Source organism: Liolophura sinensis, chromosome 10, assembly GCF_032854445.1.
Source record: "Liolophura sinensis isolate JHLJ2023 chromosome 10, CUHK_Ljap_v2, whole genome shotgun sequence".
NCBI classification, from domain to species: Eukaryota; Metazoa; Mollusca; class Polyplacophora; order Chitonida; family Chitonidae; genus Liolophura; species Liolophura sinensis.
The window spans coordinates 23,887,900-23,912,501 of NC_088304.1; the positions used below are offsets into that span (position 1 = coordinate 23,887,900).

At 36.3% G+C, this 24,602-nt stretch overlaps 1 protein-coding gene across 2 annotated transcripts in view; it reads right to left on the minus strand.

Moving 5' to 3' along the window:
• Nucleotides 1-10,822, minus strand: part of LOC135476747 (huntingtin-interacting protein 1-like) — a 61,410-nt gene extending 50,588 nt beyond the window's left edge. For both annotated transcript variants that reach the window (XM_064756872.1, XM_064756871.1), the window contains exons 1-3: nucleotides 10,630-10,822; nucleotides 2,326-2,389; nucleotides 416-558 (exon numbers count right to left, since the gene is read on the minus strand). In XM_064756872.1, coding sequence (XP_064612942.1) covers nucleotides 416-558; nucleotides 2,326-2,389; nucleotides 10,630-10,713 — 291 coding nt within the window. In that variant the 5' untranslated portion in view covers nucleotides 10,714-10,822. The remainder of the gene's footprint in view (nucleotides 1-415; nucleotides 559-2,325; nucleotides 2,390-10,629) is intronic.
• Nucleotides 10,823-24,602: the final 13,780 nt, after the last annotated feature.

Sequence of the window (24,602 nt, forward strand, 5' to 3'; positions counted from 1 at the left end):
AATATCACATTAAAAGAAAAAACAACCAATATAACAGGAGGTTACATCAGGTGAAGGGGTAGAAAATGAAAAAGTAGCCAGTGATTTTTGTTCTTATGTGATTGGCAACTCAATAAATCAATTTTAAAACTGAAATTCTTACAAGGCCAGGGGACAGGCCATGTTAAAGCAACCAGTAACACAATGTTGCATCAATCCTGTGACCTATGCGTAAGCAGTTGCGTTCTTGCATTGTGGAGATAGCTCACATCTGAATGATCAAAACTGATAACATGGCGATCGACGCTTTCAATTTTTTTGCATACTTTGAAACTTTAAGTTTCATGCGGGATACATTATCAATGCACACGTGTATATACATTTGGTCTGGTGTCGTCTTTTCTATTAATAACCAGGTGAGAATGGAGTGACTTACATTGGGGTGTCCATCTCTTAGCAGTTTGTGAAGGACGTGACAGAACTTCCAGCAGGTGATGGGGTTACCTTGTAAGGGAATCTTACTGACCACGCCCCAGAACATCCCCGCCCCACACTCTTGGTATGTCCCCAGGATCGTACCTGACATGCTCGTTAAGGAAACACTCACTTACCTAATAAGTTATACAATAAAGTATGAGAAAAAAACTTTAACACAAATCATTTGCGAGAAATAGGAAATAATGCTCAGGTATGGCCTATGATGAAGATAGGGATAGAGCCGTCTGGACGTTTTTCCATATACTTGCACTGTAACTTTTCCACCTTTCCGCATGCTTGCAAGGTGTTTATTCAAGCACATTCTAAGGGCATTCATCTGTGCAGGCTGATAAAATTATACTTTTTGTGAGGGCCATGAAATCTGCCAATCCCACCAATGTAGATTTGTCTCCAAAATCAAATGGAAAAAAAATACATAAATTGCTATGAAAGTTGCTCTTTCACGTGCAAAAAAGTTGAGGAATTGCTGTTGGATGCACAGATTTCACCTGCACAGCCAGGTCAATACACAAGTATAGTGTTACTCAAAAAAAATACATATGTATTATGTGAAACTTATCATGAAATCTACTGCAATTCCATGTAAGGTTAATGCGCATGTCACATTAATTTACAGTAGAGAGCAAGGGATTTCCATTCAACCTGCTGTCCAAGACTGGTAGTGAACCGAAACTGATTTTGTCCGCCCTACGGAAAAATTCACAGCAAATACATTGTATCATCTGGACTGTGATACCCATACCTAAAGACGGAAAGCCCGGTTTACTTCGACCATAATGCTGGCGCCATCGTATAAGTGAAATATTCTGAAGTATGGCCTAAAACACCAATCAAATAATTAAATAAAGCAGAAGGTTATTATATACTTAGGTCCAGAAGTAAAGTAAAGATTACAGAGAGATATTACAGTGTATTAAAGTGTTAATTTGCTCTATTGACTTCATTTTGGCATGTCCAAATTTATTGCTACATCAGCCCATTTCGCTTTACTGATTTTTGAAAAATATTTATTCACTCTTTAAATGCTCAAGAACAGTTCACTCATAAATGACGGCTTGGTGAGTGAGTGAGTGAGTGCTTGGGATGTAACGTCGTACTTAACAGTTTTTCAGTCATATGACGACGAGGGAATCCTTAGAGTGCATGTAATATGTGCATCCTTGTTGCAGGACAGATTTCCACCGCCCTTTTATCTGGTGCTGTTTCACTGAGATGACATACCGAAGGCAAGTAAGGCACCCCGCCTGAGCCATTATACTGATACAGGTTAACCAGTTGTTGCCCAATTGATGGCTTAGGGGTGGAGGAAGCTTGTGCTAGGAGTGAATGACCAACCTTTGCCAGGTAAATGATAAATTTTATGACCTGAAAGCCATAGCCAAAACAGCTAGTAAAAGCTGTTATCTAACAACCATCTCTCTGGTTATACTGCTACAATATGACAAACGACAAATTTATTTATTTAATAGTTGTTTAACACCCCAACCAGAGTGCCAGACATAAACCAACGACCTTTGGCATGTCACTGGGAAACTTTCTCAAGTGTCACTTACAGATTGATATGCAAACCTCACACGTATTCATGTCTTATCTGTGGAAGGCACACGTAATCAACAAAAATAAATAAATAAATAAACTGTCCAAATGGTCATATGAGCAAAGTTGACTCCTAAAGCTCCCACAAACATTGAGGTGGCGAGAATATACAAATTTACCGACAAATATCGGGTTTGAAACTGCACCTTGTATGTCTCAGTGACTGAAAGCCAATCAAACCACCAACCCGTAGACCACATGCAGCTCCCTGATTTTGATGGTAGTGAACATATAGTTTCAGACAAAGGATACTGCGGGCATGTTTTTCCTTGACAGGGGACTCTGTGGAGTTGATAGCTTTGGTAATGGCCGTACTCTGTGGGAAGAAAAACAAAACATTGATGTGATCAGAGCTGGTGTACAAACAATTCAATCACTTATATGTACAAGTTAGTAATGATTTCAATGTACAAGTGTTTGATCATGATGACACAATTAAAAAAAAAAAAACAAGTGTGTATATAGTTACATGCAACACTGAATTTTCTTCATCAAATCAATATTTATTCAAATGTTGTCTTTTTTTAGCATATTTATGCTTGAGTAATATCACTGGTGGCGTTACAGTAAAATACTGGTTAGACAGCGAGAAATTATATTTTACAAGTGCCACAAAACATTGTTTGTAAAAGCAGCTTCTCATAAACAGGCAGACAGAATTTGCACAAAGTTCCTACTGCCTCCATGCATATACACCCAAACTCCTCAACCTTTTTGAACATGAAAGAGCAAACTTTCAAAGCAAACTATAAAATGATTTTTAGAGACAAAACTGTTGATAGGCCAATTTCAGGGCTTCACAAAAGTATAATTTTATCAGTCAACACAGAATAAGGCCTTCAGAATATATCTGAAAAAACACATTGCAAACATGCAAAAGATTGAAGAATTACAGTATTTACTTACTCATTTATTTATTTATTTATTTATTTGACTGCTGTTTAAAGCTATATTCAAGAATGTTTTACTTATATGGTGGCAGTATAAAGGTTTAATTATGGGTGGAGGGCACTGAATGCCATTCACTTTGGGCATCCCCTGCCGAGTTATAGCTGCAGCAGACGTAGCGCGAACTGGATTTGAACTTGCCACCATGCACACATAATGCGTGTATAGACACAATATAACTGGTCATGCCAGTAACCTCCAAATTCTCCTCATGGATACAGGTATATGTACATACTGTATAAGAGAACACTAGCTTTAGGACACAGGATACCGGTAAACATGGGCAAGAATAAAGATAACACTGTAATATTTAAAAGACAGCGAATGACAAAGGATTTATTTACCCTAAATGACCATAAATTTCGCCCATGACTAACTTGCTCATTTTTCCCCCATTCTGAGAGTTCAACTGATTTTAGAAAGGTGTTTTGAGGTTCAAGTGAAAAACTTTTTGTGGGCAAAATTTTAGGTCCTTTATGGTACCAGGCAGATACTGTGATATCTGTTTGAGCATACAGACGTGTCATATTTTAAATGAAAAAAAATGAAGCCATGCCACTCAATGAAACAAAAATCAGAGCAAGCATTCATTAAACTGTACATGGTATGTGAATTTCAATTTGCATCTTCTCGTCTGGGTGTGTTAATTCTGCTTTGCTAACCACAGATTCACAAAGCCTGGTCTGCTGGCCGCACTTCAAGCCGCACTGAGCCTCAGGTGGTATTTACATGTACATCAAAATCAAACAAATTAGTTTCAGGTCAAGTAATCAGGTCAACAGTAATCACCACAAATTAGTTTTAGGTCATTTAATCAGGTCAACATTAATCACTACAGGTTACAACTAACTGAACAAGATTTCAAGCAATGCACCTGTTCTGAATTCAGCTGAGTTTAGTCAAAGCCTGGTGAACACATATGCTGCTTTTTTGTTTTTAACAAAGGATTTTAGCAAGATAGTAAAACCCTGTACAAATTATTAAAGGCAAGTTGATGGCAGAGAGGCCTCAACATCTGTGATAAATGAGATAATGCAAGTGTTATTTAATAACACATAAAATACATGTGCAGGCTACGCTGCTCGACCACTATGAAGCCTTTGGGTTCAAAATGGGTTCAAAAAGTTACATTTCAAAAAGCAAGGTAATCTGGCTTGCCTTCTTAAATTATAACTACTGAGAAAATAAGTAAATTTTCAGAAGCAAATAAAGGTGATCAAATATTACTTTTGGCATTGAAACTTTCATTCTATGCTCCCATCAGCACTCTTCAAACAAAAATCAAAACACTTCAGCAATTGCAGACCAACAGAAATCACAGAATTATTACGAAAAATAAGTAACTTTGAGATACACGAAACTTTTGCTCAAATACAACAAAGTAAGTTGCAGGCTATCAATTCCACTTTTTTGCGGAAGTTAGTAAGGAAATAATATTTTTCTGTCACTTCCTTGTTAGTGTAAAGTTATGTAATAAATCCACATCAAAACTGCGGAAGTTTAGCCTATATTCTGTTTACTCTTTTCACATCATTTCAACAAAATTTTTCGAGTTAAAAACAACTGTCTGTCAGATTTATTTACACAACCTAAACCTCAACCTCAAAATGCTATTTACCTGAAAAAGGCACTTTTAAGTTTGTTTGTAAGGTACATGCATATGTGAGATGATACCATACTGGAAAAATGGGTGAAATTTGAAATCATTTAATACTATAACCTGCAGTATACCTGGGGTGCAGGATAGATAATGATCAGCTACCCCCTGCTTACTAATCCGCAAACTTTTGCCCTTTTCCAAAACCCTAACTATAATATGACCATAAATCTGACACAACATTAGACTCAAATACTTTCTGCATGCACATACTCCATTATTTTTCTCTTCATCATGTTTATCCACAGGTACATGTAGGATGGTTGTTCAGATTTTCCATGTGGATGGCTCAAAGTTACCGTAAGTCCCCATCTGGAGAGTTAAGTTAACTAATCATGGTAGAGCCAGCAAAAATATGATAAGCAATCTAATAATGCTGTATATAGCCTCGAGTAATATATTTACCCATATAGCTTACTGTAGATGACATGTGTACATATCCATCATACAGATCAACATGCAGGTGTATGGTGCGTCTATGTCATGTAGATATGGCTCCATTCTACCACAAGGTTTGTATCTAATTTAGTTAATAACAATCACTGCACATCACCTCATTTGTCACACAAGTCCAATAATTACACATGTACATGTATATATGTATAAGTGTATATGTATTTAGACAGTTTCATCAGCCATGTGCGTGAATGGCGTTGGACATGTACATTGTACATGCTGTTTATATATCCACATGTAACTCAGGCTAGAATGTACATACATGTGACAAGCCTGGAATAGCACACGACCATAAATGGAATAATACTGAAGCTTTCGGGGCCGATTTCACAAACACAATTTAAGACCTTGTCACGATGCTTATTATTTGGTAATGGAATTTGAATTTTGGACACATTTGTCTTATTAAAAGGGAAACAGAATCGACACTGATTGGCTGACAGTGGAGACAGGCTAAATTTTGAAGTCTTGGAATGTACCATGCCTAAAATTTGGCTTAGTCTGGACTTGCAAATCTATCACATCAGCAAATCAGAATCAAATTCTTCACCCCTTTAAGATAACATTGATCAAAATTTTCATTTTCAGAGCCTCCAAAATAAACTCTAAAATTGTATTTCAAGTTTTGACTTAAGTTTGGGAAACAAACTTTAAAAGCCCCACTCTGAATGTGTATAAAGAAATTATATAAAATGCAGCTCTAAATGATGCTGTCTGAGAGCCTTTGAGTCTTTGATCACATTGTATGAAAACTCAACTTTATACTGATAAACCTGAAAATTTTGGATCAGTTTTATACGTGTTAATACATAATTGCTTAATACAGCTTAATTAGTTTGGGTACTCGACAGTTTTCCAGAACTAAAATGGCTGTAGATATATGTATATATGTTTAGCGTGAGCTGCAGAACATGGGAAACTGCACTAAACACCATTTACAAATAACTTGCAAATAATATAATATTTTTTTTCAGTAATGTGGGTATATCTATTGAATTATATCATCAAACACTAAATCAGAATCCTATACAGTCGTGAACATATGAGCTACATACACTGTACATATGCATGTACCGCCTATGATAGATGAATTACCCTAATTTATCTACCTTTTCGCATTTGACAGAGAGAGCACTTTCAATGCAACTCAGGCAGATTTTTAATTTGATTTTGGAGACAAAACTACATTGGTTAGATTGGCCAATTTCAGGGCTTCACAAAAAGTATAGTTTTACCAGTCTACACAGAATAATGCCTTCAGAAAATTGTCTGAATAACCACCTTGCGAACATGCGAAAGGTTGAAGAATTACAGTAAATTAAAATACAATATTTAAGATGACAAGATGACAAAAAGTTTTATACATCTAATTTATCTTTTAAAAAAAAAAAGCACAATAACATGTTTGTTTGAAGACTCTAAATTTTGAAATAATCCGCGCTGTAATAATGCACGTTACTAATAAATAATACAGCTTTTTCTGTCTGGGCAAACGATGAGATCATAGATGACCGGTGTAAATATAATTTGCATGTACTCATCAGAAAGCCTGCTGAGTGATTATCTAAGTCAATAACCTAGATAATAAATTTTCATTATCGCTATGCTGACAAACATGATCATCTCACACTGTACACAACATCACTCTCCCTGAAAACCAATTAATTCATGCCTCTCTTTCTATGTAGAAATGTACCTGTACAGATGCATATTTATAAATCTAACTAATGACAAACTGACTTTGTTCGTCCTGTCCACTCAGTATTACGCGCAGATCCAGTGCCTGACAGCATGCGATAAAAATACAAGTACACATGTATAACTACTACACTTTGTACAAAATTAAATGTATATGCTTTCAAATGACTTCAAATGCTACTTCTTCCAAAAAATTAAAATCACTAAAAGATTCCCTGAACATACATGTATCATCATTTTTTTCACAATTTAAGAATTCAGAAACAAATTCCTGGATCCAATCCTGCTGTGAAAGAAGAGGTGGCCACATAACACAGAATGTTAAAGATATTATCAAAGATGGTCATGGGTTTCCCCGCACTCTTCCCAGTTTCCTCCCACCATAATGCTAGCTGCCGTCATATAAGTGAAATATTTTTTTAAATACGGCATAAAACAGTAATCAAATAAATAAAATTATCAATGACTTCCTGAGTAAACTTTTGATTAACATGTAATGAACGCATTAAATACAACACGTATACACTGGCTATTATTTTCTGAACTATTAGTCTTAAAACAGCAGCCTAATCATGTTTTGTATTGCAAAACAAACTCAGGGAACACATCGACAAGTGCACAGCCTTTCAGTTACCTTAACAGCAATGACAATGAAGAGTGAAATTTATCTATGCCAGGTCAGAATGATCCCATACCTTGTCTCTATGAAGTATAAATCTGAATAGTCCTTCAGGTGTTTATTTAACAAGCGCTGCAGGTCTTCTGCCATAACCGCTAGCAGTAGTAGTGTATCATTACATACAGGTATATCTAATCAATAAATAAATGCTTAATACAGACTTTAGTTGCCCTTGGCTTTACCTTTTACATAGAAACAGCACTGAATTTACAGCTAGCGAAGAGAGATTATCTAATAGTACATCACGACAGCGAAATTTTTATACGTTTTTATATACCATCACACAGATGGCATAATTTCAGTAAACACAATCTGCATGAGCATACGTGTATTTTGTTTTTAAACCATACCCATTATAACTGAATACCGATTTATTCCAGTTGCTAACAGTTGCTGGCGGCTTAATATTATACTCAAGAATATTAAATCATTAATATATATGTGCTTCCTCTCCGGCCATAAGTGGGAAGGTCTACCAGCAACCTGTGGATGGTCATGGGTTCACCCGGTCTCTGCCCGGTTTCTTCTCACGATAATGCTGGCTGCAGTCGTATAAGTAAAATATGTATGGTGTCAATCACCAATCAAGTAAATAAATATATTATATACATGTATCATGAAGGCAGCCAGGTTCACTGTTTGACGAAATCAAGTGGACTATGCAAAACCCAGCAGTTACCAGATAAAACACCTATTAACTTACAGTTGCAGTCAAAACAGCCAGAGCTAGATTTGAACCTGTGCATATATAGACAAATGAACAAGACTGGCTTATTCAAGGAATCACACATGTTGTATATACATATTATATTTGAAAACATTTGTATGATAACCTGTTCCATGAGCAATTATCAGTGTCAAAGGCAAGCAGAATATTTATTTTTTGTTTGCTCTAAAAATAATTTGTTATCTTTCACTAACTTCATGGAATGCTCATCTTAATAGGCATATTTTAAATGCATTGTTGGCTGAGCTTACACTTTTTTGTTTTGACTTGCCAAGCAAACCTTCTATTTAATCCCTTGCTTGTTTGTCTCTTATTATTTTTGTTGTTGTTGCTTAATATGTAATTTATCTCAAAACTTACATCATAAAGATATGAACTGGTTCTTATAATTAGTAAATCTTTTCACACATAAAATACATGTATATAACGAAACTAAGGTTAGCAAAAATGTAAGTTACATTTACACTGACAGTATAGCTTTATTTTTTTCTTAATTACTTTGAATTATTTTCAGCTGCATCATTAAAAAAACTCTAACCTCTTCCCATGGAGCAAAGAATATTTATTTATTTGATTTTTGTTTCACACCGTACTCAAGAATATTTCACATATACGACCGCGGCCGGCATTATGGTGGGAGGAAACCGGGCAGAGCCTGTGGGAAACCCATGACCATCCGTAGGTTGCTGTCAGACCTTACCACTTACGACCGGAAAGCCATCATGAGCTAGACTTGAACTCACAGTGACCACATTGGTGAGAGACTCCTGGGTCATTACGCTGTTCTAGCGCGCTAACCAACTGAGCCAGCAAAAAATATATTAGTTTTTAATGTGGATCAAAAGTATGAATGTAGTACATGTGGTTTCAGAAAAGGCAAGATTTTCCAACATAGATTTATGCATGAAACCTTACAACAGTTCTAAAGTTTATTATTTATGATTTATTTCTTACTTGTTGAACTACGTGGACATGTAGCATATTTTTGACTAATGGATAAGTATTTCCTTAATTACATCCATCTAGATATTATTTCATTTATTAAACTATTCCATATGTCAGTAGTCTGTTGCAATGCCCAGGGTATATGTGAAACACGGCATAGGCCTACATGTACTCTCGACTTCACAAATAAAAGACGGGATCAACATATCAGTATGTTTGTTAGCAACGAACATAGTGGTTATGAGCCTAATTGGTTCAGGCCTGATAAGGTGGTGCTCTTGCAAACTAACATGTCTGAAAGACATGATTTTCTTGTAGGTTCTAACGGTGAGGAGATGTACGTATATTCAATCTAGCAACTGCCCTAAAATAACACCTTTTGCTGCGTTACTATTTCATAAAAATCCCGTCAAGAATTTAGCATTGGTAAACTGCCATGGTATTCTCCCTGAAGTCCTAAAGTTTAGTATACGCTGAATAAACAAGTAAACTGCTTCTGCAAATGTCAAAACGAGCTTCAGTAAACCCTCTTTTAACAACAATCCAGCCAGTCAAAATTTTGAATAAAGAAGTGTCACTGACTTCCGCCATGTTTCATGTTTGAACCTCAGGCAAGGTACGTGCTGGCTCATTAAAAGATAAACTGTTGACAAGGAAATCCAATGGCTAGAGTATCCTTATTTTTTAACATCTCCCAAAAAAGTAAAAAACAAACTAATTCCCAGTGAAATGTACCGTTGGAAGAAATTTTCGAACACATACATTGCCGCCAGAATTTCGAACTCAAAACATAGCAGACATTGGTTTGACTTGCTTAATTTAAAGGTTTAGATGACTGGATTACTGTTGAACAAACATGTTGTAGGCGTGCTAGCTGGCTTTGACATATCTACACTTGGGATGACTTTGCATGACAAATAGACCAAATAAAAAAAACAGGTTCCTGTTGTAAAAGGTCAGTGAAATTTTCCACATGGAAGAAATAGGTAACCATCTAGGGCTCTAACTGAGTCTATGTATGTGTAGTCAGCTCCTTGTTCATGGGATTAGACATTCAACCAGTGTCTCCAGTACACCCATGTATTAGACAACTGAGTCAGACAGGGATTGACAAAATAATACTATAACCATCCAAATCTAGGTCAAATTGTTGTGAACACAAATACTATTCTGTGCTGAAAGTAATCTTCTTCTTGCTTCAAATAAGTCTTAAACACACAAAATCTCTAAAAATTAAGATCAGACCTCAGTGATTTGTTCCCCTCGTAATCTTTCACGTTTGAATTGACAGTAGACAAACAGAGCCTAAACTATGTTTTCTAAAGCCAGTTGAGCTTGTAATCATAAGAGACAAATGAAGTTGCCGTCTTGAAATGACAGGTGTTTAAAACAGATGTTGTTGTTGCACACGTCGCCTATTTTGACAGTAGATCTACTTATCCTTACCTGTGTTTTCTCAAAGTTTTCTCGCTCCAAATCAGCTGGGCTCCGTTTGCCGTGAATCACTTTCGGCAGGGACAGCGACGACATTATGGCGATATCCTCCCAACTGGACAGCGCACTATGACAAAGTCCTTCTCATGAATTCTATTTAATACACAAAAAAAAGATATCAGAGCCTTCCGAATTTTCTTTCCGCCCCATTCGACGACGACAGGAAATAAACTTTGCAGCGCCATCTACACACGCACTGTTACCAACAGGAGCGTTAACTCGGCCTTTACTAGATCTTTCCACTGTTTGATTCTGTGTCCACCCTACTATAGTCATCGGTGTATGGATTTAACACTTATTAATTATTTAAAGAATCCCAGCCTACGAAATGTAACCAAATATACTGTGTATAAAATAACCTTATATACCAGTATCCGTTTAAAAATATTTTATGTGGTCTTCCAATTTTAAGGATACTAGAACCACTCAGAGGTGAAGTTTGGCCAGCCCAGTTTTTTGGGTTCACATTTTGATTCTCCATTTTTATCTCACTTAAAGACTACAACTACCCCCCCCCCTCCCCCACCCCCCGCTAAATATATATAACTTACCATTTAAGACAGTCTACCAATTAAGACGGTCGTGTTTTCTTAGTACTCCCTGATTAGGGGGATTACTAAACTCACTGAGTGGGGATTAGTGGACCCCTTCCTGCTGCTACCTCTTGTAAATGTTTATTGCCTCCTGCTAGGATTTGTCAAATCAGCGCAAGGCTGCTTCAGCAGACTTTGTAGCATGCAGGCAGTGTTGGTCTTTCGGCGCTTGAAAACTGTGCAAAGAAATTGGATTAAACGGGAGAAAGTAGAACCTTCAGTTCTTGACACTTAATTGACTGGAGCTGGCAGAGAAAAAGGCTGTGTATGTAAACCACCATATCAATACTAATGCTTGCAGGCAAAAAAAATGAGGCCCCCAATAAACAAATAGAACAGTAATCCTTCCTCAAAAAGAGGAGCTTGTAAATGCGCAAATTTCTTAAGCTCCCATCACACCACTGTACCACAACTTAACTTGATTCCCAAAATGCATAAATCCCACAAAAGCTCGCTTTAGTGCGGGGTCAAGAAGCTGTACCACCAATATTGTATTTACTCTTTTATCGATGGCACTACAAAAAGTGCAGTCATTTTGAGTACACAAAAAAATGCTGTTGCGCAATTGCAACAAATCAGGCGTCAAGAGGATGGGGATTATTACAAATTCAAAACGTTTGACTCAACGTTCAAATACATGTACTTTATAAGGGCATCTCCACTATTGAAATTTTTTGTACAATCCTCCCAAAGACTTATGTTATAGAATTTCATCAACAATTGTTCGCGTGTTTAATAAAACTTGTCACCGCTACATTATAGTGAAGTGCAAAAGTTCCACAACATACAAGGGTTACCATCCATAGGATGTTTTTTCGTTGTTCATCGAGTTGCTTGAATTTAATATTAATAACAAATGAGTGATATTCTGGGCAACCATATATCACCAGCCAGTAGGTATTTCAATGGGTACAAACTGTTGCAAGTTTTTGGCTAACTTATACCTATTCTTATCTGAATATGGCTACATGAAAAACTTATTTAAGAGTGACTTTCAACAGGCAAGATATTTCACGCCCACAAACTTGGATATTGATTAACAACCATAGCTTTAAACAATCCATATATAGCAAAGGTTCTGAAAGATATATATGCTCCTTCGCAGGATTTAAAGGAATCATACCTGCTTTCCAGATGGTGCATCTTATCTTCTATCTGAACCTGTATTTTTACAAAGACCGAAACTGTTTCCCGCCTCACAGACTTTACGACAAGAGGGATAGTTTCAATTTTGGCAATCAAGCTCCTTCAGTGTAAGTTTCTTACGTTTTACACTGAGCATAATTCTCTTGTATAAGTAAATGCAGTAGAGAACAGCACGTCAAGCCGTGGTGTTGGGGGCGTGTAATTTGCTACTATTTAAGCATTTGCAGGAAAAGTGATAAAACAAAACCCTAACTGGGGTAAACTGACGAGGCCGTACTTCACCGTTTCCATGTGACCAATTGTCAACCATCACACTGTAGTGATTTACTCTCTATGCTGCACTTCTTTAATTATATTGTATTCTTTTACAAAAAAAAAATCTGCCTGGTGCACTAACTATCCCGATGTCTGCTCCATTTGCATTGTTTTAATGTTATTATACGTTAAAAGTGGCGACAACACAACATTTTGAGCATTTTTAGACTGTCTAACAAATTACAATTAACATCACTGCATTTTCGTTATCTAGATCTGCTTAAGCCACGAGGCTAGGGGCGTATAATAGGCCAATTTTTAGAATTTACAAGAGACCGTATTTCACCGTTTACTTGTAATCATTTGTAATCACATCGTCGTCGCTGCTCTGGTTTTACTCTCTACGCTGTACGTCTTTAATTATGTTAAAAACTCCAACAGGTGCCCATCAGGGTAGGGGTTTACTCAGAACTGTCATGCACATAAAACATTTGTGTTTTCATTTACAAAAGTAGGTAGATTTATTCACGTTTTATTGGGGGAGGGAGAATTCTTCAGTAAAATTAATTTTCATGACAAAGTTTGATACACATGAGCCTCTCAAGGCATTTTGCTTCTTGTCACTCTTTCTGTTTTTGAGAAAGCCGTGTAGTGGGATACTTCTATTTCACACTGTCCCCCAACTGTTCTTTCCTAGTTTTAATGATATGAGTAAAATAATATCAAAGTTTTCAAAATATGTGAATGTTTTTACTTTACCTCACAAAAATACAAGATGCATATGAAAAACGTTTTTTTATTATTATTATTTTATATAGTGAACTTGAACAACAACAATTTGAAAATGATCAAAATTGGAGAAAAATGCATTATTTTAAAAACATCAATTTTCTCCTAATTTTCACTGATACGAACGTTGGACAAGTTTTGATTGCCATCAGTATAAGGACATCTCCACTTGGGATTTCTATACGCTCTGTGCCAGTACTATACATTCCCCACAAAGACTTTATTGATAGAATTTCATCACAAAGTTTGATAAACTGGTCACCGCTACCAAAGGCAATAAATCCTTCCTCAGTTCCACTTCATACATGTAGGGCCTACAATGCTGACATTCATGGGGTGTTTCCTTGTTCATCGAGTTGCTTGAATTTCTCATGAATAACATCTACATGTATGTACTGTATATATACATCTCCGCTTAATTCAAAGGAAACTAGACTCTCCACATGCTACATTTTATAGCTGGATCTGTATCTTTACAAAGACGAAAAATGTTTCCTATCTCACAGTCTTTACGTACTACGTTAAACCCCAAGCACTCACAGTCTTTACGAGAGTTTCAATTTTGACCTTGTAAATTATCCTTAGTTGGCTGGCAATATACTGAATACTCGTGCAAACATGGCGTGTACATATATCCAGCCTTGTAGCACTTGTTAGATCCTATATTCAATATGTGACGCATTCTTGAGCCCGACGTAAAACACCAATCAAATAAATAAATAAATAAATAAATATTATCTGACGAATTCAGTCAACGTCACAAGTTATTTACTACAAAAGCTGGTTTATCAAGGTTAACTTTATTGAGTTTCATAATCTGTATACTTCTCTTGTAAATAAATATGGACAGAGCGTCCAAAATCTGTACCATTCTGCTATGGGCTATAGGCCTATTTTCATACTTTATATACTTTCTTACAGTTCTTTAGTGGTTTGTGTTAAAGGTCGATTTGGGAATTGGCCTTGCGATTATTGATCTCGAACGTCTATTTGGTTGACCGCTTGTATACAAATGCCGACGCATAGATTCAACAAACGTTGGACTTCACATATAGAAACGGTTACGTGAGTGTGTGAAACCTTGCTTATAGGATAGCTGTTTACCATCCTACATAGGGTTTATTTAATTATTTACTTCATTGGAGTTTTACGCCGTACTGAAGAATATTTCACTTACAAGACGGCAGCCAGCATTACGGTGGGAGGAAACGGTGCAGAGAAACTCAGGGGAAACCCATGAACATTTGCAGTTCTTGCATATGTGTGCCTAAAAGTTCCGTTGTGGGCTGCTCGTAAGAACACGTGGTTTCCGCGTGATTCTTATCTAAACTTAAATTTCTTGAACTGGTTTTAAATTTGGCATGTACACGAGGCCTCCCGTTGGGATAGTTTTTGCTTGCCTGCTTTCAACTCTTCGTGGTTTCCGCGTGATACTTATCTAAATTTACATTTCTTGAATTGGTTTTAAATTTGGCATGTACAAGAGGCCTCCCGTTGGGATAGTTTTTGCTTGCCTTCTTTCAGCTCTTCGTGGTTTCCGCGTGATTCTTATCTAAACTTAAATTTCTTGAATTGTTTTTAAATTTGGCATGTATATGAGGCCTCCTGTTGGGATAGTTTTTGCTTGTCTGCTTTCAACATCTTCGAGTGTAATGTTGTCCAATGCTCCTCTCAGGTTTATCCATCCACCCGGTATTAAGTTTTCGCTTGAGATCTTTTAACTGGCTCAAGCTTTTTTTCCTTAACTGTTCTCAAAGTTAACCTGTGGCTACATCTTGATATGAGGCCGTAAAGGTATTTTCCTTTGCGACGTCTAACAATTTTGTCCAATGTTGCTCTCAGGTATGTCAATCCGGTATTTGATTTTCGCATGACATCTTTTACCTGGCTCAATCCTTTTGGATTGGTCTCATAACTGACCTATCGGTACCTGGGCATGAAACCGTGGTTACGATTGTTTTACGGCCTTCTGTGTCTAACCGTTTTGTGTCGGGTTGTGAGTTAAAAGATCGATCAGCTGGTTCCATTGGTAATATCTTTTCGGCCATCTACAATGTTATACTGTAACAATAACGTTGTCTTCGGTTGTATTTGAGAAGGTCTGCCAGCAGTGATGGGTTCCTCCTGTCAGACCACCCCACCGTAATGCTGGACGCCGTCGTATCAGTGAAAAATTCTGACTACGGCATTAAACTCCAACAACAAAAGTAAAATGTATATATCTATTTGATTGGTGTTTTACGACGTATACACAGGAATATTTCATCTATACGACGGTGGCCAGCATTATGATGGGAGGAATCCTGGCAGAGCCCGAAGGAAACCCACGACCATCCGCAGGTTGCTGACAGACCTTCCCACTTGCGACGTGCTAACTACTTTGGCCACGCATGCCCCCGATAAATATAACGAATACGACAATTTTGAGTTTGTCACTAAAAGACACTAGGTGAGTTCTCTCAAGAATTATGTACAGGAAAATAAGAAATCGTAGTGTAATGTTCTTATGCATGTAGAGTACATGTAGTGTTCATGTGCAATCATTTGAATGGTTATTTATAAGTGGCTGCCTCAAGCATCTGTCTTAGTTGCGAGGTTACGAGAATAGCACAAATAATTAAATTTACCTTTCACAGAGTACCTTGTCTGTGTACGCGTTAGCAGTCAAAGCCAGTCGCGCTACATTTAATGACATTACTTTGATCTATTCTTCAAAAATACAAAATCGATTACCGAATATGGATTTATTTCCAAAAATAGCCTCTTTAAAACAACAAAAACACACATTTAACTGTTATGGGTAAGGTTATTGTATTTATTTCTAGGAATTAGTACATGTAACAGTTTATGGTACACGCCTAGAATAGGTATACAGTACACGTCAAACAATTAAACACCTGAATTAACTACTTATTACCTCAGAAACATTTTCAGGTACGGCTATGATGATACACATTTACACATATCATTTCAGTCTACACTTAGCTCTCCATTACTTCATTACATATGCTATGTTACACACTTATACATAGCACTGCAGTCTACCCTTAGCTCTCCATTAGTTCACGACATATGCTATGTTACACATTTATACATAACATTTCAGTCTACCCTTAGCTCTCCATTAGTTCATTACATATGCTATGTTACACACTGATACATAGCATTGCAGTCTACCCTTAGCTCTCCATTAGTTCATTACATATGCTATGTTACATACTTATACATAGCACTGCAGTCTACCCTTAGCTCTCCATTAGTTCACGACATATGCTATGTTACACATTTATACATAGCATTTCAGTCTACCCTTAGCTCTCCATTAGTTCATTACATATGCTATGATACACATTTATACATAGCATTGCAGTCTACCCTAAGTTCTCCATAAGTTCACTACATATGCTATGTTACACATTTATACACTACATATGCTATAGTGAAGTAAATCAATATCCCAGTGTCTGAATCTAATGGAAGTTTACTATTTCTGGAAGTCATGCAATGTACAGTTATATGCCTACATGCATGTATATTGAAATGTACTATTTTGGTAGAAAAGAAAGCTGATTTAGGTGATAAGTATCAGACTACATATATATTTTTTGATCTGAGTTAATTTACACAGAAATCAAAAATATTTATTTTGTGTGGTATTGTGGGATGGTGTGAAACTGAATGGCCCATACCGCTCACCAAAACCGTAAATTCATGAGACTCAGTAGTCGGGATTTCAACTCACAACTTAACAATACATTAATACCCCCTGACAGGCTCACTGCTGTGTGGGTGGTGAGCTCCAGAAGATCATATAATTAACACGGGTACAGAATTTTTTAAAACCTATTTAGTTCCTGTACACATTGTTACTAAAACAAAAAGGGGTATAAATTGTACATTTTACAATTACCTCTGCAATACTTTTGATTAAAGCACGGAGCAGGGATTCCTAAAAAAACAAACAACAACAACTTTTATAACGTATAAAGGATCACTTTGAAAATATATACTGGGTTTACATGGACAATTACAAGTGGATTCCCAGATAAGCTGGCAGATTCTCGGTGAGAATTAAATGTTTGCATCAGGCCTCTTACCTCATTTAACAAATTTATCAACAACAACAACAACAGCATAGGCTATACTTGTAACTTGATCAATCTTCCGTAGGCCTACATATGTCAAAACACAAAATTATAATCATTGTGCTAATAGAAGCATAATAGAAAAAAAAAACAACATTGAAGTAAAATCACATAATTATTAAGTATGAAATACAAGGCCTAGTAGTGTGTACTATCGTGGTGTAATTACAAGTAAAAAAAAAAATACAAGTTTTGAACTCCAAAGATGTGCAAAAATGAAACGACAAATATTATCCTAAAGGGAATAGACTTTTATGTAATATGATTAACAAAATCCAGCATTAATAATTATCTTAGCTCTGGCAAAGACGCAGTTAGTAGCACTGTATGTTAAAGAGAATGAACAGCTACGCATCCCAAACTGTTAAAAGTAACCGATCAATGAAATGGCCAAAAATTTATACAGCGTTAAAATTGCATAACGGTATATTTTCGACAACAACAATAATAAACTTATGGAAGGTTTGATACTTTTGTGATGTTCATATAGTTTTAAACATGTATATTTTGTTGTTTTCATATTATACAAAAATATTAGCCGTGATGAACGGATATTCGCAAAGGAGAAGAAAAAAAAGAGTTACCTGATCACAAGTTTTGGCAGACTGGATCTTAGATGAAACGATGAATCATTGCGGTTAATCGATGAGTCCATTATGTGGCTTAGCGCATGGAATAGGGATCATCAAATACCGTATTAAAGTTATCATTCTAAATATATTGTCAATGTTAACAGGTCTTATTTACCATTAAGTAAATAAATGTACCGTAATGGCGACCCAAATAGCATAAAATGCTCGGATCTCATTGAAACTGGCATTTGGAAATGTGCGCCAGCTTTTCTGAGAGATGAGGATGGGATTGGTGTTGATAAGATTGCCCACCGAGTCCATCTAGTTGTACTTTAGCAGTTTAGCTATACTCTCTCTTTTCGGCACATTCCAGTCTAGTCGGTTTTATATCTGTCTGCTGTTATTCTCACCGTGTCAACTTTTCTGAGGCGAGGATGGGCTTGGTGTTTATAAGATTGTCCACTGAGTCCATCTAGTTGGACTTTAGCAGTTTAGCTATACTCTCTCTTTTCGGCACATTCCACTCTAGTCGGTTTTCTATCTGTCTGCTGTAATTCTTACCGTGACAACTTTTCTGAGAGGCGAGGATGGGATTGGTGTTGATAAGATTGTCCACTGAGTCCATCTAGTTGTACTTTAGCGGTCTAGCTATACTCTCTCTTTTCGGCACATTCCAGTCTCGTCGGTTTTCTGTCTGTCTGATTGTAATTCTTACGGTGTCAACATTTCTGAGAGGCGAGGATAGACTCGGTGTTACGAAAAAATTGTCCGAATTTTTAAAATAGCACACTGAGTCCATCTGGATCGCCCGTAGGAGTCTAACTATACTCTTTCCTTTCAGCACATTCTACAGTCTCAAAACGTTTGTATCTGTCTGATTGTAATTCTTACAGTGCATAAGAACATGATGAAATCAAACCATCCATGGCATAAATCACAACCGCAAAATGAGATCAGGCCATTACTCCAATAAAAGTTATTGATGTGGAATCTAAATTTTAATAGTCTTGATACACTTTTTATGCTTATCTTCATGCATAGATTTTAATAATACAGCATCTACAAATATCCTCAATGACTTTAACTGGCTGAACATCATTCAATATTACTAATAACCCGATGATACAAAATCCTGATTTATACAGGACAGGTCTAATTATGTGCCATTTTAAAGTTTTTATGTAAATCACTATGGAATATTGTATTACCTCTCAGAAACATGAATTTATATGGCGCATCATCTGGGTGAAGGACATATTTAAAGTCTGAGTTTTCTTTGCTTTTATTTAAATTCACAGTGCCGAATTTCGTCGGTGTGCAAGAAAATATCCCATACAGCAACAGTGTACACATATTCAATGTGAAAAATATCTGAGCAAATCAAGTTCATTAAAATTTGTTGCATTTTTAAATATCTTTAGTCATGCAGCAACTGTACATAAATACCGTCTAAAGATTTCCATCAATTTATTATGCAATTTAAGTCATGAAAATAACTCCCTAATATACTCCCTAACATACCACAGAAAAAAGAAAAAGAACAGGTCAAAAGAATATCGAGGAAAGGTGTAAACATGAAAGAAAAATAGAACATATTAAAAATATTTGAAAAAAAAAATCCGCAATGTCAGATCTACAGAGAGCACCTGTTTCGGTTTAGATTACACCTGTACATTATTACATATGACTTTATTATAAAACACTTGACCAAGGTCAGAAATATACACCTTTATTACACATTCATGTATACAGCTACCGCCCTACACAAAATCATAATACACAATCTAAATGGTTTCACTGTACATCCATTTAAACAGAGACGAACACGCTACCTGAAATATGTTCAAAATGAACAAGGCAGGAACATGAACAATACAACATCAACAACATGATCAACAAAACAACATGAACAACAAAACAACATGAACAACCAAGTAATAACTTGCTCTTTCAACAATTAAAATGTTCAGGTGTCAACACTTTAATCATGCTATTAACTTTAGACAAGAGTAATGTGTTTGCCATTGATTGGGAATACAGTTCTATTTTTATAATGGTTCACAGACTATTGAACAACCGATTTCAGCTGTTCAGGTTTAACTACTGTATTCCACCTAAAGATTAAAATGTTTCAAATGACACATTTTGATTGACTCAGACTGATTCACCCACCTAATAGGGCCATTTCAGAGTTTCTTGTGAAGTTTTGATTTAATTTCTTATCAGAAAAAGTTAAATGTTGGCATCAAAAGTATTACTGTGTGTACAACTTTCACTTAAGGTGAAATATATAAATCAAACCTCACAAAAAGAGCCCTTACATGGCTCTATGCGGTAAATGAATCAATCAGAATCAAGCAAAATGTGCCAACTGCAAAAAAAAACCAAAAAAAAAAAAAAACCTCTGGGTCAAATACTGTACTTAATTTGCTTGTATTTGCATGTAGTCTGATCCTGTATGTACTAAAATAGATAAAAATGTAAAACCAACAAACAAAGCAACAACAAAAAAAAAAAATCAACCAAAACATCCACAAAAAACAACAGAGATATAGAAGTACATGTGTAAAGAATGCAAAAAAATTTTTAAAATGTTAAAAGTGCATGAGCTTGTGAACTGCCATAACAGCCAACCTCACATACTCAACATAATCATTCAAGGCTTTTACCTGAGACAAAAAAATTCTTAAAAAATAATGAGTCTGGCATGAGACATCTACTATAACAACCTGTAACTTACAGTCATGAGATAAAGTGAAAGAATACCCTCCAAAAACATGAAGCTGCCATCAGTGGAGCCACTGTTAGGAACTTATTACCCAAACTACTAGTACCGTTATTTTCCTGATTTCCATTTCCTTAGGAAAATGCTGTTAAATGTTTGAGTTATCGCATGTTTTTGTCAGCCAACACTGATAATAATGGATGCCACTGATGCGAAATTAGGTTGGTGTACTTTTCATTTTTTACCCTCGGATGAAACTCAAAACTTTGTATTTCAGCACTTGAATGTAATGTCTAAACTATTCCAACATTAAACAGGTTATTTGGACCGAAAAGCCATTTATCACCAAATCAGAAATTGGCCCAAGAACCCACAGTACAATTCAAACACTAGACTTCATTTCATTCAGTCAAAGAACTTTCAAGAAATAAAAAAAGTAGTCAGGGTGGGAGGGGGGGGGGGGGGTGTACTATTATCTCAAAAATTTTCTGCAACGAGCTGATAAAAGCACGATGCCATCCAACCAGAAATTATTTTTATGCCAAATGCCACATTTGGCTAAGATAAGGTAATGAACTTGTATTAGGTTGTTTCTTCGCCTTTTTGAGCAAAAGTGTGACATGAAACATCACCTGGTTGATGACCGTGTAAAATTTGATTGAAAATAAAAGCTGAACTGACAGATTTTTCTTGAAATTGGCATATGTATAGCCAGTCAAAAACTACACTAATGATTATTGTGGTCAGCATGTGCATTTTCCAAGAGAATGTCATGAGAAATGTAAATTAAGTCACGTGCAATAAGAGTCAAAATCTCCGATGTCAATGTGTTTACCTTAATTTTTCTAGAATTTCAAACTCTCTTAGAATTTCAAACTCTCTTGAATATTGCCACCCCTACAATTGGATATTTAACCTTCTCAGAACGCTGCCGAAGGGGGTGGCTGATTGATGTTTACACAAACTAAGCGGATTATAGCTCCCTTAGTCGACCTATGACCTGTGTAGCTGCGCCTGCCACCTGGTATTCTCTGTTCTCTTCACCAGACGGTTACATCATCAAAACGTGATAACTTTACCACATACTTTACCACATCGTTCCATGTCTGTGTCAAATGTGTTTGTCTGCCAGAGCCAGTTTGACCACAGGTATGGCAGATGATCTGCATAGAAAGGAGGCCTAACAGTTATCCATGCAATCTACTAACAGTGTCCTTGATTATACCACTTAGATAAAGCTGAATGTTAAAGAAGCAAAAAAGTAGTAATTAATTTTAAATGGCCTGGGACTGTCAGTCTATTTCACAACCATCTTGCTTAACTACTACTTGAATCTATGCAAATACAAGTAGTAATACATACACAGGAATGACATTGCTACATGTATGTTACTTGAATATAGGAAGGTATTCACACAAAGCTATATGGCTTAATAGCTTTCTTAGTTAATTTCTGAATGAATAACTCACATCACTGTATGAAAATAGCATCATCTTACACAGTCAAGAAAGTCCTTCACTTGAGGGGAAAATAAATCAACAAAGGAATCAATGCAAGGTCATGCATGGCTAATGTCATGTCAAAAATGACAAGACCAATGTACAGAAAATACAACTTCACTACATGTATTAAACACAGGATAATCAATATAGGGAACAAATGGCTTCAGTATTAAACAATGAAGTAGCAATATGAAGAACTTATTGCTCCACAACGAAAATGGCAAGAGCAATATGGGAAATATACTAAAATGCAATTAAAATAGAAACAGTAAAATGAGATACAAATGGTTTACTATTAAACCAAAGTACAAGTACTACATGACTATACTAACATAGTAAAATGGGAATTTACAGCTTCAGTATGTACGTATATGAATGGCTGGTTTTATAACTAAATAGCAATACAGGGAACAAATGGCTTCACCAACATAGCATAAGCAGTAGGGAGAATAAGTGCTCGGCTTCCCTACTTAATAACAATGCAGGGACACAAGACTTCACCATCATGGCTTCACTACTTAATAAAAAATACAGGAAACCCATGGTTTGACTCACATGGGAACAGCAGTGGAGAGAACATTGACTGGATTCACTATTTACTAACAATACAGGGTACACATGGCTTCACTAACATGAGAACCGCAGTAGGTAGATTAAGCAATTGGCTTCACTACTTAATAAAAAATACAGGAAACACATGGCTTTACTCAAATGGGAACAGCAGTGGAGAGAACATTGACTGGATTCACTATTTACTAACAATACAGGGTACACATGGCTTCACTAACATGAGAACCGCAGTAGGTAGATTAAGCAATTGGCTTCACTACTTAATAAAAAAACTCGGGAAACACATGGCTTCACTAGCCTGGGACCAGCAGTATGGAGATAAGTGATTGGCTTCACTACTTAATAAAAATACAGGGAACATATGGTTTCACTAACATGGGGGTCAGCAGTAGGGAGATAAGTGATTGGCATCAATACATAATAGCAATACAGGGAACACATGGCTTCACTAACATGGGAACAGAAATAGGGAGAACAAGTGATTGGCATCAATACATAATAGCAATACAGGGAACATATGGCTTCACTAACATGGGAACAGAAATAGGGAGAACAAGTGATTGGCATCAATACATAATAGCAATACAGGGAACATATGGCTTAACTAACATGGGAACAGAAATAGGGAGAACAAGTGATTGGCATCAATACATAATAGCAATACAGGGAACATATGGCTTCACTAACATGGGAACAGAAATAGGCAGAACAAGTGATTGGCATCAATACATAATAGCAATACAGGGAACATATGGCTTCACTAACATGGGAACAGAAATAGGCAGAACAAGTGATTGGCATCAATACATAATAGCAATGCAGGGAACATATGCCTTCACTAACATGAGAACAGAAATAGGGAGAACAAGTGATTGGCTTTGCTACTTAACTGCATATACAGGGAACACATGGCTTCACTAACATGTTAACAGCAGTAGGAAGAACAAGTGCTCGGCTTCCCTACTTAATAACAATGCAGGGAACACATGGCTTCACCATCATGGCAGCAGCAGTACTGAAAGCAAGTGCTGGCATGGATTCGCTGTTTAATACTGAGATAGCAACATGAGAGTAAAATGTGCATGGCATGGAAACACAGCAATATACCATGGCATGAGTGACCGATGAAAGGATCTCGTGGCAGGATTAGCACGTGGTAACATCTGATGAACAATATTCACATAAAAGATTTAATTGGACCATGTACATGTACACTGTATGATGATGCAGAAAACTTCACCATTTCCTCACTGCTTTTTCAGGAGTATCAGCAGGTAGGTTACAATGCCATGATATGACATTAATAAATTGATTTATAGAGTTTAATGAGTTACATCTGTGTTTAATATACTGAGTTTAGGTCAAACTTGTATTAAGATGAGAATGGTGTAAAGATAGATGTCTGTTTTTAATATACTAAGTCTAAGTCAAACTTCCTATTGGTATCTGGGCCTACACGGACTGATATAAAAGTGATACCATTGTTCTATAAAGATTTCAATCTGTTTAAATCCATGGATAAGTCCATGGACTAGAGTTCCAACTGGTGGCATAACAATATCTGGAATTAAAACTATGCAAATGTAACTAAATAAAGGACAATATACACAAAAGCTTAAAGAACTAAA